The 17,711-nt window shown below is 40.6% G+C and overlaps 1 protein-coding gene across 1 annotated transcript in view; it reads left to right on the plus strand.

The window, feature by feature from the left end:
* The window catches only part of ERICH6B (glutamate rich 6B), an 83,392-nt gene that overhangs the window by 17,127 nt on the left and 48,554 nt on the right, over positions 1-17,711 (plus strand). Inside the window, exons 4-5 of the mRNA XM_020971294.2 lie at positions 2,282-2,332; positions 12,124-12,215. Of these exons, the coding sequence (XP_020826953.1) occupies positions 2,282-2,332; positions 12,124-12,215 (143 nt within the window). The remainder of the gene's footprint in view (positions 1-2,281; positions 2,333-12,123; positions 12,216-17,711) is intronic.

Here is a 17,711-nt window from a genome sequence, read left to right on the forward strand (position 1 = left end):
AATATTTATTAAGTAAGGGCCTATTGGGAACAGCAAGACAAAAAAAAAAAAAGGAAAATCCCTACTCAGCAAGTTTACATTCTATTGTAATCCCTCCCCAAACTCAGGTTTTCTTCACTTCACTTCTGTAGGTTGGCTTGTTCCCCTTCCGCTTGGCTCCAGGGACTATTTTCCTCACAAGCATTGGTTACAACAAGAATCTTGGAGCTATAGGAGTAACACAATCAATTAATAAGAAAGTATACAGTGAAAACAAGCCCTCCCCCACTCCCAGCTGAGCCTAGAATTCAAAACAGTGGCAGTCACCTAGCCCAATCCCCTCACTTCACAATTAAGGAAACTGAGTTACAGAAAGGTAAAGCCACTTGCCCAAAATCTCCCCTTCCTCCTCCCCCAAGGTCTTATTCAGAGTTTGTGGCCAGAGCAGGGACAGGACTTTGAGGGTTCAGCCCTCCCAGCCCAGACTTCCTCCACTCCACCACTTAACCAGCCAACAGCATTTGCCTGGTGCACTTTCCTTTGGGTATACAAAGCCGAGATACACCTGGAAAAAGCATTCCAGCAAAATTGTTTTGAGTGTCTTAATCCTCTACACAATTACAACCCAAAGGCCCAGAACTTTAGGAGTGGGGTGATTCACATAGTGCTGAGCCACATTTCTCACCATTATTAATAATTTAAATCCAACCTTAGTGTTATCGATCCATCATGAAATCAGAGCTTTATTTCATAACTGTAGTCACAGCAGCAGTAAATTAGATTTTCTTCCACACATGCCCCCCCTCCACCTGCTAAACTTTGCCAATATGATGAAATTAACAAGGGCTCCAGAAAGAGGAAAAGGAAATAAACAGGAATTCACCAAGCCAAGAATCCAGGGGAGCAAGCAGCATGGGATGGGAGGGATGGGAGAGAAGAAGGGGGCAGCTGTGGGGTAAACTAGCTCATTTGTGCCTTTTGCCCATCTCTGCAGCTTAGATTGTGCCCCACAATCTAGGGCTATATTAAAGTCAGTAGGCACCATAGCTTTAACCTCAGGAAAAATCAAAGCAATTCATCTAAATATTCATAAGGAGGATTTTGAAAGTCATCTCTCTTGGGCAATAACCTGGAAAATTCCAGGGCTGAGTTTAAAAGGACTTGGGAGAAGAGAGAGAAGATAGGAATAGGCAGTGGGGTGTGAAAAGGGGGGAAGGGGAGGGGACTTAGAATGAAATTTAATTCTGCTCCTGTGTCTTCTGAAATCATGGATTTTTGCCCTGCTCATCCACATCAATTTAAAATTGGAGAGTCAGGGTCTGTTTCTGAGAATCCTTTTTTAAAAAAACTTTTTAAGATCTATGTTATGGAAATGTTTGCTTTATTCCATAAATTAAAAATAATAATAATAAAAATGATCCAGCAGCCTCAATTTACAGAGTATCTAGTTTAGGTTACAGTATCCTTGCAAAAGATCTTTATTATAGGAGTGTTTGTGTGCATGGCCACAGTAGAGATGTTTTGGACACTGACTTATGCAAGATCAACAATATTTTGTCACATCTGTCCCCTCTTCTCTATTCCTGCTACCACCACCCTACTATAAATCATTAGCCCTTGTTACTATGGATGTTACTACAGAGATCTGACAATTAGATCTATTCCCAAGCAAGTATACTACTTGGTCAATGAAAGAGGGGCTCTGATTGAGTCAGGGGGAATGAGAGACAGAATGTCCAGCACTGGAGAGTGTACCCAGAAAAAAGCATCTTTTTACCCAGGTACCACTTAGAATGCTGGCAGGGTTGGCTCTACACTCCGGCCTTGCCCAGTAGAAATCCTCCCAGTTTGGCAGCCATGTGTTCAGAGTAATATTAATGATAATAATAATAACTCCCATTTATACAGTGTCTTAAGGTTTCTAAAATGCTGTCCTCGAAGTAACTCTGTGAGGTGAGTAGTACAAATCTTTATGTCTCCGCTTTACAGATGAGGGACAAGGATGAATAATTTTCTCCAAGATCATTTGGCTAGTGAGTGTCTGAGCCAGGAGTAAAAACCCAGGACTCTTGACTTTGAGTCTCAGCGTTTCAGTTCTAATATGCTGCCTCTCCAGACTCCCTTGACAACTGAGTTGTCTCTGGACTCTGAAACAAAATCAGACTTCTTGGGATGAAAGATATCTTCTGATCCTTCTCTAGTTTAAGATTTAATTCATTCCTGACCCCACACCCTTCCCCTCCCCTATCTCCCAGTAATTCAGTTTTACCCTACATACTGTCTTTTCTTCTTTGTTTTTCAGAAAGTCCTCGGATAGATGGCATTGAATCAGTGACCATCAGTTATGAAAAACGTAAGAGAAAGAGTATGACATGACAGGTTGGAACATTAGCGCTCCCTAAAATGCTAGGACATTTGTGAAGGCACAGAAGGATAACAGTTTATTCATCACCTCCCCACCTTGGCAGGAGGCAGTAAGGGTACAGTGGCAGAAGTGCTGGATTTGGAGGTAGAAGACTTGAATCCAAATCCCATTTCTGCCATTTCCTACCTTGGACAAGCCACTTCTTATAAATTAAGGGAATTAGACTAGATGACCTCTGAGGTCTACATCTAGAATCCTATAATCTCTAAAATCCTTTCCAGCCCTCAGATTAAATCTATGATCCTAGGAAAAAACAAGTGCTGAAAATGGCCTGGAGTCTCCTGTTTTGGATAGGGCCAGCATGCATCACCAGCCTGGCACAAGACAAACTGTGGCCACTCCTGACCCATACTCCCAGAACTTAAGCCATAGAATTCTTTCAAGACCAGAGATATAAGTCTTGATCAGCAGTGGAGAGAGGTGTAAGGCCAAAGGCATTCCCATCTCCCAGAAAGGCAGCTACAGTGTTTTTGATCTGATAAGATTAGTTAGTTCTGACTCTGGGGATTTTAATCACTACAGGAACAGTTAGTATTAAGGTGACCTAAATTAAAGGAGAAGAAGGGGAAGGGAAGGGAAGGGAAGGGAAGGGAAGGGAAGGGAAGGGAAGGGAAGGGAAGGGAAGGGAAGGGAAGGGAAGGGAAGGGAAGGGAAGGGAAGGGAAGGGAAGGGAAGTTCTGAGCTTCTCTGATTCTATGAACCACTAGGAAAACATCCAAATGAAAGAGCCAGGTTGAGAAGGGTAGGACCGATGTGCTTCTGTGTTCTATTTTAATAAAGCTAGTTTATATACCTCCACAATTCAGGCCATCTCAGTTCATGGACAGTGACTTTAACAGTGCATGTGTCTCTAAGCCTATTATCTCACTGAATAGAAGCAAAAGTTGACAGAAATCCAAAACTGGAAAGTTAATTAGGAGTCAAACTTTTAATTCCAGATTATGTACCTAATTCTAAGTGCATTATGACTTATTTATTTTACCTGGTTTGACATTTAGACAGTTCCCATTGACATTAATAGGTTAATTATTAGGTTGAATTCTATAGTTCTGAAAACTGCTGTTCAGTATTTAGAACTGCCAACTTCATCTTCTTTCTTCACCAAACTCCTACCTATTTTCTGAATAAATATGTATTATTCAGTACAATCCTATTCAATTAAGGTAATCACAGGTGTTAGAAATTTGCTGAGATAATTAGTGCTACAGCCAGAATCCACTGCCAATCTTAACAGGAGGAGAAGGGAAGGCAGCTACCTTCTACCTACCTCTGAAGAAAAGTATGGTCTTGGAATAACTATCTATTCCTGGGTCTTCCCAAACCATAAGACATCCTTCCACAATTTCTCTTTCTTTGTGGCTATGCCCCAGTGAGGAGTTCCTAAAATTTTTTATTTTATTCCCATGGTATCTTTTGAGCCCACTGAGGTTTATTGGGGTGGGGGTTCCTGTTTTTTTCCTTTATAAAGCTGCTGACTGGCAATTTTTGTGTAAAATTTTTTGTGAGCACAGACTGTTTAAAGGGGGAAAAAAACATTTCCAAATACTAATTGTTTTTGTCATGTTGCGGGTGCATCCATTGGGTACATATATGTACAGGTGGATGTCCTCATGAACAGAGCCACAGATATGTAATATGCAAATATCTGAACAGATTTGACTTAGCACCTCTTATGTGCTGTCATTAAAAAAAGAGAAATGAAAGACTGAAAATGCCTTCTGCTTACCCTAAGGTAAACAAGAGGAACACCAGATGTCCACCTGCCTCCAAACAAAATCCTCTTCTAAGAGGTCAAGCCAAGACACTCACTAAGAATTTTATTAATGGCAAAAATGAGAGCAAAAGGAACTAATGTATATTGATATTCTGAAGAGATAAAGTTGCCTCTAGGGCAGCACAGGGGTACAGTGATTGGCAGCAGCATGACTGACTTTGGGGGCTCTCACAGGCTCTCCTAAAGCCCTGAGGGATCATGGTGATACAGGAGGAAAGAGTAGGAACTAGAGCTTCCTGATTTCCCTGGGGTCACAATTTTCTATAACGGCCACTTCTCCCAGTGGTGTCCCTCACCTTCTTCACCCTCCCCAGAGCATGAAAAACCAGTGCAAAGTCAGAAGCAGAGTGGGTAGGATTCGATTTGCACCCAGCAGAGGCAGGATGGTTTCAGATCTCTTTTTAATGACATAGTATAAAGTGAATGATGGCATTGACCTTCTAGTCCTGGAGGTGTCTGGATTTGCCTCATGCTGGCTCTCCCTTGGTCATCTCCCTTGGGGTTCAGAGTCCGATGCCAGTTTCATCCTCTCTTGAGCTATCATTAAGAGCCATGAAAATGAGAAGTTAGAAGAGAGGGGACCTATGGAGGCTGAGGAATCACAGCTGATGGACATCAGTAAGATTTCTCAGAGGATAGATTTCCAGGAGATAAATTCCCATTTAGACTCAAGGTACCACAATTGCTCACAAATAAGCAGCCAGGTGGCACAATGGATAGAGGACTAGGGCTTTTTGTTTTCTCTCAAGTTAGTTTACTGAGTCCAAAAGGGCCACTAAAGCAGGGACTCCCAAGAAGAGATGTTCTGCGGGTGCTCAGTGGCCCTAGGCAGGCGTCCACATGGAGTCAGGAAGACTCATCTTTCTGAGTTCAAATCTAGCCTCAGATACTTACTAGTTCTATGACCCTGGACAAGTCACTTAAACCCTGTTTACCTCAGTTTCCTCATCTGTAAAATGAGCTGGAAAGGAAAATGGCAAGCCACTTCAGTATCTTTGTCAAGAAAACCCCAAATGGGATCACAAAGAGTTGGACATGATTAAAAATGATTTAACAACCACAAATGAACTTTGTAGGCAAATGTAAACACAGACACTAACATGAGACCCATCTCTCCTGCCTTGGGATTGCCATATTTCTACCTAATAATTGTCAGTTTTAGGGACAGGAACCATTTAGATGGTTTAGATAGTATTTTGGCCTTCAAAAATAAAATTCTGATATTTAAGATTTCAGTGTAGCGCAAAGGAAAGAGTATTTGAACTTGAAGTCACAGGACCTAAGATTGAATCCCAGCTCTGCTCCTGAAGTACCATGTAAACTTGAGTAAGTCTTTGGGTCTTGGATTCCTTATTTGTAAAATGAAGGGGCTGGACTGGCCCTCCTTCTTCATCTATTGCGGCTCTAACAGCCCTTCTGGTCTTAGATATGATCGTTCTGGATTCTTCACATAATCATAGAATTTCAATCTAGAAAAGACTTTGGAGCTCCTCCAACCCTTTAATTTAAAACTGAAACCCAGAGAGAGCTCAGTGACCTGTCCAAAGTAGCACATGTTAGCACAGCGAATAAGGCATCACAGCTGATAAGAAGAGAGCAAATAGGGCCAGTTGGCCTGCTAGGTACTACGGCACCTCCAGCCATGATCAGAGCTACATTTGGCCAGAGCAGGTAAGGAGAAACCAGAATGGTTAATTTCAAAAGGAAAAGGAGAAGAAAGCAAGTAGGGCTCTCCTTGGAGTGAACTATGGTACTTGTAGATACTGGGGGTATGATTCCTCACATTCCAAAGGCCCTCCCTTTTAAAACTGTTCATTGTTCATGACTCCCGATGATAACTCAAGAAAGAATGATATAGGTTCTAAGAACTCATGTGAAATTCAAAGCCAATCACCAATGGAAAGCCAGCATAAGGTGTGTGTTATCAGGTGCTCTGCTATGGCCCTGACATTTGGGTTTATGAGTGGTGTACCATCACACTCTTCCCCTGTCATGTGTCTTGGTTGCCCATGATATGCTACTGACATAGGTGCCAATGAACCAACCAACTGCCATAGGAGAAGATTATGATAACCCTAGGTCTTCAGATTCAGCAGGCAATGTGTTACTTAAGTCCTGTCTTCGATAACTCATAGGATCATAGATTGAGAACTAAATCATACCATAGAGACCAGTAAGCCCAACTCTCTCATTTCACACATAAGAAAACTGAAGCAAAGAACATTTAAGTGACTTATTTGGGGGTCATACAGTTAGTAAGTCTCTGAGATAGGATTTGAACCCAGGTCTTCTTGGCTCTAAGTATAGTGCTTAAAGTGCCTAATGGCAGCTAAGCATGGGAGAAATATACCAGCATAATGGAGGTAGGCCCTTTTCCCCCACCATCTACCTAAAAAGGATTAGCATGGGCTGAGCTAAAATTCAGGAGGTATTTATGGAGTTTCATAGGGTAATGGTGAGGATGGTGATTTGGGAGAAGCCCACCAAAGTCATTGTGATAATTCCACTCCTTCCACCAGTTTCAACAGTATCATTCCTGCCAAAGTCCACTATAGTCTCACCAATTGTGTTCTTAAGTAGACAATGGCATTTGTGGGCCAGTGAAAATTAACCTCTGAAACCTAATACCATTGGTGGAACTATTAATTGATCCAACCATTCTTGAAAACAATTAGAAATTATATGAAAAACAATTCAGTAAGCTGTAAATATCCTTTGACTTAGTGCTCCTATTAGACATGTACCCTAAGGAGTTCGAAGATAGAAGGAACGTTCTCAGAAATAGTTATAGCAGCAATTTTTGTGGTAGCAAAGCAGGTACCCATCTAGGAGGGAATGGCTAAACAAATTGTGGTAAATGAATGCAAGGGAATATTACTATGCTATCAGAAATAATAAACATGAAAAATTAAGAGAAACTTGGAAAGCCTTATAGTAACTGATGCAGAAAAATAAGCAGAACCAGAAGAACAATTTCCATGGCAACCACAATAAAGTAGTAGAAAACAACAATGGAGGGAAGCCTTCAGTACTTGGATCAATACAATGACCAAATGCAGTTTGCAAAGATTTCAGGTGAAGCATGCTTCCCAGGAAGCAACAGATGAAGAAGGAGGCAAACATTTTCAGACATATAATGATAATGATGATAGCTAGCAATTATATAGTGCCCACCACATACCAGGCATTGTACTAAATGCTTTATAATAATTATCTTATTTGATCCTCACAACAACCCTGGGAGACAAGTGCTATTATTATCCCCATTCTACAAATGAGGAAACTGAGGCAAACAATGGTTAAGTGACTTGCCCAAAGTCATATAGCTAGTAAGTGCTGAGGGCCGAATTTGAACTGGGCCTGGAGCTGTATCTACTGCACTACACAGCTGCCTCCAACATGGCCAATGGATCAGTGTATTTTGTTTGACTGTACTATTTGTTACAAGGTGGGGAGGGCATCTTTGGAAAGTGACAGCAATAGAAGCAGGAAGAGGAGGAGGAAAAGGAAAAGAAGGAGATGAAAAAGGAGTAGGGAGAGGAGGAAAAGAAGGAGGAGGAGAAAGAAAAGAGAAGGAAGAATAGGAGGAAGAGCAAGAGGAAGAGGAGGAGGAAGAGAAGGAAGGAGAGAAGTAGGAAAGTGGAGGAGAATGAGAAGGAAGAAGAGGAGGAGAAGGAAAAGGAAGAGAAATAGAAGGAAGAAGAGAGAAGGAAGAGGAGGAGAAATAGAAGGAAGAAGAGAGGAGAAGGAGAAGAAGAAGAAGAAGAAGAAGAAGAAGAGAAGAAGAAGAAGAAATCAATAAGATGTTTAAAAAGAAAAAAATTGTACCACTCATACACAAGGGGGCAACTATTCGTGGTAATTATTACAAGCAAGCCTTCAGATAGATAGATCCTATAATATCAGAAGGGAGTCCTCTGGCAATGGTTGGGGGAAGGGATTATTGGCACTTCAATTCTGAAGTTTTAGTAATTTGGGCATGCAACCACAGAAAGTGAATGCAGCTACCACTGAGCTATAGTAGAAGAGGAGACAGTCATTGATTGATTACATCAATGAATGGAAGCAAGTAAACAAAATATGTTGGTCCAGTACCAATATACATAGGATAAGCTTAGGATTTAATCAATCCAAAGGCTTTAATAAACTACATCCTAGCTCTAAGCTAGATGGTAGAAAATAAACTAACAAAAGACCATTCTAAAACTGTTGCTTACAGTAGAAGGCTGACCTCTGAGAGGGAATCATTTTTTTCTAGAGACGACCAGTCCACTAACCCAGAAGTTAGAAAAGGTCATACAAAGTAGATAGTTTGGGTAATAGTTGACATGGCAATGGGGGGGGGGAGTATTTGTGCCACCATTACAATGGCAGCACAACCCCATCGTGGGGGCACAGGGTTCCATTTGATGCATCTACCCCAGAAACTACCCCACTAGGCATTCGGGGAGGTACCTTTAGCCCTGACCCCTAGGCATAATTCACTTCTTTAAGAGGTACTTGGGGAGAATATTTCCAACTACCACAGTTTCCAGGAAGAATGAGATCAATAAGTTGCTTACACACACTATGGCAGCCCAACTCATTGAAGGCCCCCCAGTAACTTACTGCCCTACAAAAGGATTTAAGTGTTTAATGGCTGGAAAAATGAGCCTTGTGGGAGGTCATCTAAGAGAACCAAGAAAGCTCTATTATAATTTCAAGGACAGGGCAGGCAAAACTCCCCAGTGGGGCTTGAACCAGATTAAAATATAATTGGGAAATATTTAACAAAATAAATAAAAATACAATATGACATAAATAATGTCAATTTGTAGTTCTCTTAGTCAATATGCTGCCCAGTTTAACAACACTGTGTTGGATAGGCCACTGCACTAAGTTCAAATCCTTTCTTAGATACTTACTAGCTGTGTGACCCTGGGCAAGTCACTTAACTTCTTACCACCTCAGTTTTTTCATCTGTAAAAGGAGGGGGTTAGATTCAGTGGCTTAGCTCTAAATTTATAATGTTTTAAATAACAGAGTGAAAGCCCCACTTTTTGGAGCCCCAAGGCTAAGACTGTCTAGAGCTAGGTCATACCAGTATGGAGGACTTCCTGAGCCCTGAATGATGTACATATAACTATTTCTGTATAACCATTTAGCATTCTCTGTCCATTACTTCCCCTATGAAATGGGACTCCCTAAAGCCTAGAGGATTCACCCAGTTTTCCATGTCTCCTATATGAAATTAATCTATACCTGGATTTTTCATGGCAACAATGATATTGAACATTTAGCACTGTACAGCACAGAGCAGGTGCTTAACAAATGTTTATTGACTGACTGACCTCTTGATGTCCAAGGAGGTTTGTAATATAAGAATGAAGTCTAAGATAATTTGAACTACAGGCAAAAGAGAATATTTAATAGTGATCCTAATAGATTAGAAAAGGAATAACCCAGCTGGCAGGATCAGCACATGGACTGACGATATTCAATAGTCAGAAGAGTCAATTAACAACAAGCTTATTAAATGCTTACTATGTTCCAACTGAACTGGGGGTGGGGCATCGAGTAGAATGGGGAGTTTAGGAAGGGGATACTGTTTAACACAGAAAGTATAAGATGCCACAGCTGGCAGGAAAGTAGGGGTTAAAACTCACCCTTCCACTGAGTAAGTACTCTGGTGTACCTCACCATTCCCTAAGCTGCATCAAGCCAGGGTGTTTACAGAGACAGCAGTAGTTGCATTAATGTAAGAAGGTAGCCAGTCACCATTCTGCTCATATAGAATGGTCTGGTAACTGGCTCCTAAAAGTTCCAGATGGTAGACTGAAACCAAACAACAAATACTGTGCATGCTCTGTGTAACCAACCAGGATTCTCCTGTAATCAACCAATAAACCTACTCTGTGCCGGGTACTGGGCTAAGTGCTGTGGATACAAAAAGAAGCAAAAGACAGTCCCTGCCCTCAAGGAGTTTACAATCTAACGGGAGAGACAACATGCACACAAACATGTACAAAACCAACTATTCAGGGCAAGTAGAAAATAATTAACAGAGGGAAGGAACTAGAATTAAGAAAAGTTGAGATTTCCAGTAAAAATGGGATTTTAGTTGAGACTTAAGGGAAGCCAGGGAGATCAGTTTCAAAGGACCTGTTGAGCCTTCCCTGAGATGATTTCCTCCCCCACTGTAAAACTATAACTAATAAAAGATAAGAACATAGCACTGAGCCCTTTGACCCTATCTTGTGCTTCTTCTAATATGCCTTGCTGGCTCTTTGGGTCCCAAACTGGAATTGTATTGGCCATGTTTGCGTTTCCCTAAGTATCTCCCCAGCTTCCAAAACACACACCTAATCATAGTCTGTAGGGGGAAAAAATGTAGGTTCCTCCTGATCTATCCCAACTATCCTGTTCCTAGAGTGTGGCCAACCTGGCACTGAACCTGCCTACATATTCTGTGTCATGGTCTGCCCAGAGATGTTTAAAGAGAGTCGGTCAATAACACCATCAGATAGCCAGATAAGAGCCCTAAGAAAAGGTGCTGGATATCAGTTGATAGCCTAAGGTGTGAGACTGAAGATTTTCAATAGAGGCCAACAGAAAATCAGATTACCCAGCAACAAATTTCTGAAAAGGCTTAAACTACTTTGGAATCCAGGTACAAAGTAACAGGTCCAATGACTTAGAAATAAGCAAAACAGGATCAAAGGGCAGGAGTTAGTGAGTTCAGCTGCCCCAGGCTTTATGCTTGCCTCAACCAGTATCTGGCCACCGGACTCAGATGACTCCAGAGAAGAGAGTGAGGCTGGTGACTTTGCACAGCCCTCCCTCACTTAAATCCAATTCACTTGCAATTCATGGTATCACCTCCCTGATGTCATGGTCCTCTTTGAGAATGAAGGACAATTAGCCATGACTGCCATTGGTGGCTCATTATCCACCATCCCACTCTTCCAGCCCATCTGATCAACCACGCTTGCTATTGTGTGTTGGTGTAAGTAGACAGATCATTCAGCATTGTCCTCTAACACAGCAAGCTCAAGTCTCTGGATCTCTATAGTATATGTGGGTAATGATTCATTTATTGCTTAGCACTTTATCCACCTCTTCTTTAACAACAAGAAGCAATAGTTCAATTCAACAAAAATGTATTCAGCGAAACCATAGACAAGGATCTAGGTATAGAAAGATAAGAAAGAAATAGCCCCTGCCCTCAAGAATCTTACATCTATTGAAAGAATAGGATACATAAAGGAAATACAAAATTATCCAGTGAATTCTAGAGGGAGGGTACACTTGGAGATGGGGGATGGGGGGAGGGGGATTGGGAGGGCAGGAATTAGATTGGCCTTAAGTAAAAGGTAGCATATGAGTTGTGTTCTGAAGAATGCAAAGGATTCTAAGAGGTAAGAAGGAACTGCATTCCAACACAGTCACATTAAGGATGAGGTGATGCCATGACATGCAAATGTATTGCCTATGGAGAATGGACAAGTCAAGTGGTTAGAGCTAGAAAAATCCATTCTTTCCCATCAGGAAAATGCTTAATTCTTCTTGCAACCCACTTTATTCTTTGTAAGCTTAATTTTGCTCTTTGCAATGATCAGATTCTTAGATCTCTATACTGAAGCAGAAAACACCTTAGCAGTTGAAAAGTTCCACATGCTTCCTTTCCCACTATATACCTTGAGCAAATTAAAATTTTACATTTATTGCATAACTATAACTTCGTGCATGAGTTTTTCTGTCCAACCAAAACAAAAGCATAGGAATCCATATTTCTCTTTCTAAAGCAACCATTAAAAATCAACCCTTTTACCTCCTTAGCATTAGTACCCCCAAATCAGAGTTCAGTCATTTCCTTTTAAGTGGATTTAGTGGATTTATTTTGAGGCAGAAATGTTGATTTAAGAGAGTTATTTCTTTTTTTTCTCTTTCTTAATGCTTTTCAAAGTGCCATCTGAAGGCATCGAAATCAGTCCGACACAAAATCAGTTGCAGACAACAACTACTGAGAGTGTCCAGCCATCCCCTTCTTTTCTTCAGGTAAGACCATAAAACCTTAAAGCACTTTATAGTCTTGGGAGATAGTAATAAAGTCTTGGTAATAATAATGATGATGATGATGATGATAGCATTTACTTAGCACTTTGGGTTTGCAAAAGTACTTTTACTCATATTATCTAATTTGATCCTCACAACAATTTGAGGCATTGTTATCCCCATTTTACAGATGAGGAAATTGAGGCAAACAAAGGTTAAAGTGACTTCCTCAGGATCATACAGCTAAACTAGTATCTGAGGCAGTATTTGAACTCAGATCTTCTGATGCCAAGTCCAGCCCTCTATTCAACAGCTCAGTGGACTTGGAACAAGGAAGGGCTGAGTTCAAATCTCCTCTCAGAAATTTACTAGTTAGATACTAGTTGGATGAACCTGGGGATGACACTTAACTTTGTTCAGCCTCAATTTCCTCTTCTGTAAAGTAGGAATAATAAATAGCACCTACTTTACAGGTTTGTTGTCAGGATCAAGTGAGATGATGTATGTAAATTGCTTTCAAACCTTAAAGTCCTATACAAATGTGCTACTATTTTGTTATTATTACTGTTTTATAAAGGATCTAAATTAATTTTTCATAAACACAGGTATAAAAACATTCATATGATATATTTTTAGCCAAAGTGGTCAGGAGAAATGTAAGGCAGGAGGAAGAAAGCTAAATTGCAAAGTCTGTACATTTCTCTTTCTGGTCTGGCCACAGACTTGCTTGCTCTCAACTAGTAATTTGGACACAGGAGACCATGTGACCAAGATATCTTTTTAAAGAGTTTCGAAGAACAAAAATAGTAGCTTTTCTAAGTGCCACAGCAAACCACTTTTTATGGGCAGTCGGAGAGAAATTGATTCAGACTCACTCTACAGAGGTAGGATTTTGCTGCAGGCTGGTTCTATATCCATCCTCATAACAATGCATGTTCATTCAAATATTTTGAATATAAATTCTGAAGAGACCTGTCCATCCCCAAGATCTGAATTGTTTTGTGACTAATTTGGGCTGAGTTCATTATTTTTCCCCTTAAATGTGCTCACCTTTCTGGCCGCTGTCAAAGGAAGAGTCATTCATCCAGTCTCCCAAGTTCAAAACTTTGGGTTCCAGGCCACTCTTCCTTCTTCTCCAGATACTACATTCAATCATTTACAAGTTTTTTCAATTCTACCTGTGCAATGAGAAATATAATGAGAATGGAGCTCCCAGGCCTTGGCCCCAGGGCACTCATTTTTACTAGCAACCTAAAAACAATTGAACTTAGCGTCTAATTAGAATAATTAGATAAAATAGGAAGCTACCCTGTAGCTTGGTTTCCAGGGAGGAACATCCTCTCCAGGTGACCATACCCCTGTTAAGTTGCTCCCTGGCCTCTAACCCAACACTGCCCCTCCCCAATCATGGCCATGAGATCACAGGATCTCAGAGATTATCTATTCCAGTGCTTTTACAGACAAGTAACTAAGGCCAAATTAGGAAACTGCCTTGTCTAAGGACCCATGGTAAGAAGTGGCAGTGCCAGGATTTGAACCAGGCCCTCTGGCTCCAAATTCAGTGCTCTTTTCTGTCTGCCCTCCATTGGATGATGTCCTGGGGTATCTCTCTTATGCCTTCCAACTGAATTTGTCTTAAATGGGTTGATCTGAAGGTGTATTTCGTACTACTTGCCCCTGGTCCCAAAATATTGATTCTAGAGTCCATCCTCCCCTCTCTCCCTATTCCCATCTCTACTACTCTTCTCATTACCTATCTGGACTGCTGCAGTGGCCTCCTAACAGGTTTTCCCATCTCTATTTTTTTCATCCTTCCAATTCATCCTTTATAAAACTACCAGAGTAGTCTTCCTTATACATAGATCTAGTCATGTCATTCCTTGGCTCAAAAATCTTCAGTGGCTCCCAATCTTCCTATCAAATTTATTTGCCTGGCATTCCTGGTCCTCCACCTCTCTCTTTTCCAGTTTATTTCTTATTATTCTCCTCTACCTGCTCTGTGCTTCAGCCAAACTGGACCCATTTGCTTTCCTCCTTCTCCTCTCCTCTTCCTCCTCCCCCTTCTTCTCCTCCTCCTCTTCTCCCCAAATACACCCTGCACTTTCCAACTTAAGGGCTTTTGATCATATTGTATCCTATGCCTGAACTGTCCTCCTTTCTCTTCTTCACCTCTCAAAGTCCTGCCTGTCTTTTAATGCCCACTTCAAATGCCTAGCTTCCATGGAGCCCTTCCTAATGCCCACTGTTGAGAAGAAATTTCCCATCTAACTCCACTGAGTTTATAGTTTTCTTATGAGCTTCTGTGTTATTTATGAAGAGCCATCTATGGAGAGATAGTGTGGTATAGTTGATAGAGAGATGATCTCCAAGCTAAAAAGACCTGAGTTCAAGTCGTCTCTGACACACTGAGCAAATCATTTTATCTTTCAATATTTTAAGCAACTGTTAAACTGTAAGTTACATAGGTGTTGACCTGCATTGGTAATGGGAGTTTCCTTGCCAAGGAATTCCTCATTCCAGTGAAATCACAATTCTACCTCCTAAAACCTGGTTCTCTACATATGTGCCATTTACCCCTATTAAGCTGTAAGCTTCATGAGGGTAGGTATGGCTTATCCAACTTTGGTATCTCATTTGGTGATTTTTCATTTAGTACACCTAGCATAGGTTTATTTATCAGCGGGTCAGTGTTTACTAAGTGCTAGATTTCATTCAATTCAATTCAACAACTCCATACTTGGATACTAGTCATACTGGACAATATGGAATTAAAACAAAAAGGTCAAACAAGACACTCCCACCTACACACACACACAGAGCTATTTGATCCTCCATAATCTTATTATTCCAATGTTAAATGCATAATAAAAATACATAAGAGTTGACTCCTTGATAAAACCAAATTATGTCATAGTTGCAAAATTTTGAAAGTCAGTCAAGTTATATTCCTCACATCTAGTTTAGATCATTTTAAAAACTTAGCCATCATGGCAAAGATTAAGACAGTAATGTGAAACTGATGAACCCTCTATCAATATCATTAAATAGCTAATGAGAGTTTCCACTGAAAACAGTAGAGTTTCCTACTTCACACTTGGCCATCACAAATCCAATAACATACTTAATCGCACTTGGAATCCTTTACATTAATGCACTCTATTTATCACTGCATTAATGAGTTTGGGGCATGGGGAGGAGAATAACCAAACTAAGAGAAGCCATTGTCATCACTGTCAAGTTGCTTAATGAGCCTCTAGGCTCAGAAAGATCATGCCTCATAGGAATGACCAGCCAAACCAGAGGGACTGTATGTCAGAATCCAGCAATCAGTACATTCTGCTTTGTCAGAAGTATTTATTTCCTTTCACTGTCAACTGACAATCAGCAAGCATTTTTTAACCCATTAAGTGATGGGTCCTGAGGATACCAATACAGAAAATGAAATAATCCCTACTCTCAAAGAGTTTATAATCCAATAAGCATGCATATGTGTGTATACATTCACATGTATACATATATGTGGATGTGTGTGGATGGATGTGCAGAATAAACACAAGGAGTATGAATACGAGATAGTTACACTTGGTAGTCAAAGAGGAAGGGCATAAGAAGTTAGAGGGATCATGAAAGACTTGGTGTAGGACAGAGGTATGTGATTGAAGTCTAAGGGCACCCAGAGTCCTTGGATTGTTTTGGGGTCTTGGGGAGTGTGGTTTATGAACTTAAATGGGTAAAAAACAGTAATCTTTATTTTCACTAACCTCTAACTGAAATTTAGCATTTTCTTCAATTATTTGAAAACATTCCGGGGGGGGGGTCTGCTAGCCTCACCAGACTGACAAATGAGTCCATAACACAAAAAAGGTCAAGAACCCTTGGTGTAGAAGGTGGTATGTGTGCTGAATCTTGAAGGAAGAAAAGGCATTCTATGAGGTAAGGGTGAGGAGAGAAAGAATGTTGGGGATGGGAGACAACCAGGGCAAAGTCACAGAGATGTGAGGAATAGAGAGAGCAGTTTCGCTGGATCGTCCCTGAGAAACCGGATTCTCACTTGTTGTCTAGATGTCAGGGGCTCCTAATATATGCTTTTGAGCAGAAGACGAGATTATTCCTGACAGCTTGACCCTGTTCAGTCAGGGAGAAATCCTGCTATAAATACCTGAAGAGAAAGCTAGTTGCTTTTGAAAGTCATCAACACCACCTTCTGTTTTCTGTCTTCCTCCATAAAGGATTTGTTGGCCAGCTCTGGCATCCCCAGAAAGTGCTTTTCTTATCCATTTGGGAAGTTCCATTCAGAAAAGATGTGGTTGCTGGGGAGGGAGGGAGGTTCTTCAAGATCTCTGGATTCTCATGAGAGGCATACTCTGTGTCCAAGTAGAGGGAGGGAAATTTGCTTTTTCTCCTAAGGCTGAGGTGCTATTGCTATCACCCCAAGTTCAGACCTAGAGCATTTGCATAAGAAGATCCTGGCCCAAGTTTAAGCAATGAGTTGGACTGCCCCAGAGCATACACAAAACATAACATGGGTGTGATTTATTCAGTGTGAAGACACTGGAGGTCCCAGAGATAGCCTTGGGTTGCTCCTCTGGCTCCATTCCAACCATCTATGAACATACCTGGATCTACACAACCCATTAAAAAACATATTCTTTTATTCCATCTACTTTCCATTACACCTCTTTTTCTTCTCTTCATGACCAAGTTTTTTGAGAAGTCTTTATCTAATTCTTTCACTTCTTCAACGACCACTTGGCCCACAGTCTGGCTTCATTCCCAAAACTCTACTGAAATTTCTCTCTCAATCATCATCAAAGACTTCCTAATTATCATATTCATTGGTTCTTATTTAATCTTCATCCTCCTTGATCCCTCTGTGCCATTTGACAGTTTGCCAACCTGTCTTTATGGACATTCTCTTTTCCCTGGGCTGCAAAGATAACCATACCCTCCTGTTTCTCACCCTTATTCTCTTACTATTACTTCTCTCTCCTTTACTGGTTCTACCAACCCTCTGAGTTCCATCTTTGGCACTCTTCTTTATCCACTCTGCATTCTTTCTCCATTGGTGATCTCATTATTCCCATGGCTTCAACTATCATTTCTATATAGATGGATTCCAGTTTTCTATGCTTATCTCTTCTTTTTCTAAACTTTTAAAAAATTCATTATTTATTTGTAAGATTCTTTTAAAAATTTTTGAGTTACAAATTCTCTCTCATCATCCCTCCTCTTCCCCACCCACTGAGGAAGCAAGCAGTATAAATTGATTATACATGTGAAGTCATGCAAAACATATTTCCATATTAGCCATATGACAAAAAAAAAGTGTGAAAAGCAAAGTGAGAAAATTATACTTCAATTTGCACTGAGAGGTCATTTCTCTATCTGGAGGTGGATACCACGTTTTCATCATGAGTCCTTTCGAGTTGTCTTGGATTATTGTATTAATCAGAGTAGTTAAATCTTTCAGAGTTGATCATCATTACAATATTGCTGTTA

The sequence above is a fragment of the Phascolarctos cinereus genome, unplaced genomic scaffold (assembly GCF_003287225.1).
Source record: "Phascolarctos cinereus isolate Bilbo 61053 unplaced genomic scaffold, phaCin_HiC Scaffold_7;HRSCAF=346, whole genome shotgun sequence".
NCBI lineage: Eukaryota > Metazoa > Chordata > Mammalia > Diprotodontia > Phascolarctidae > Phascolarctos > Phascolarctos cinereus.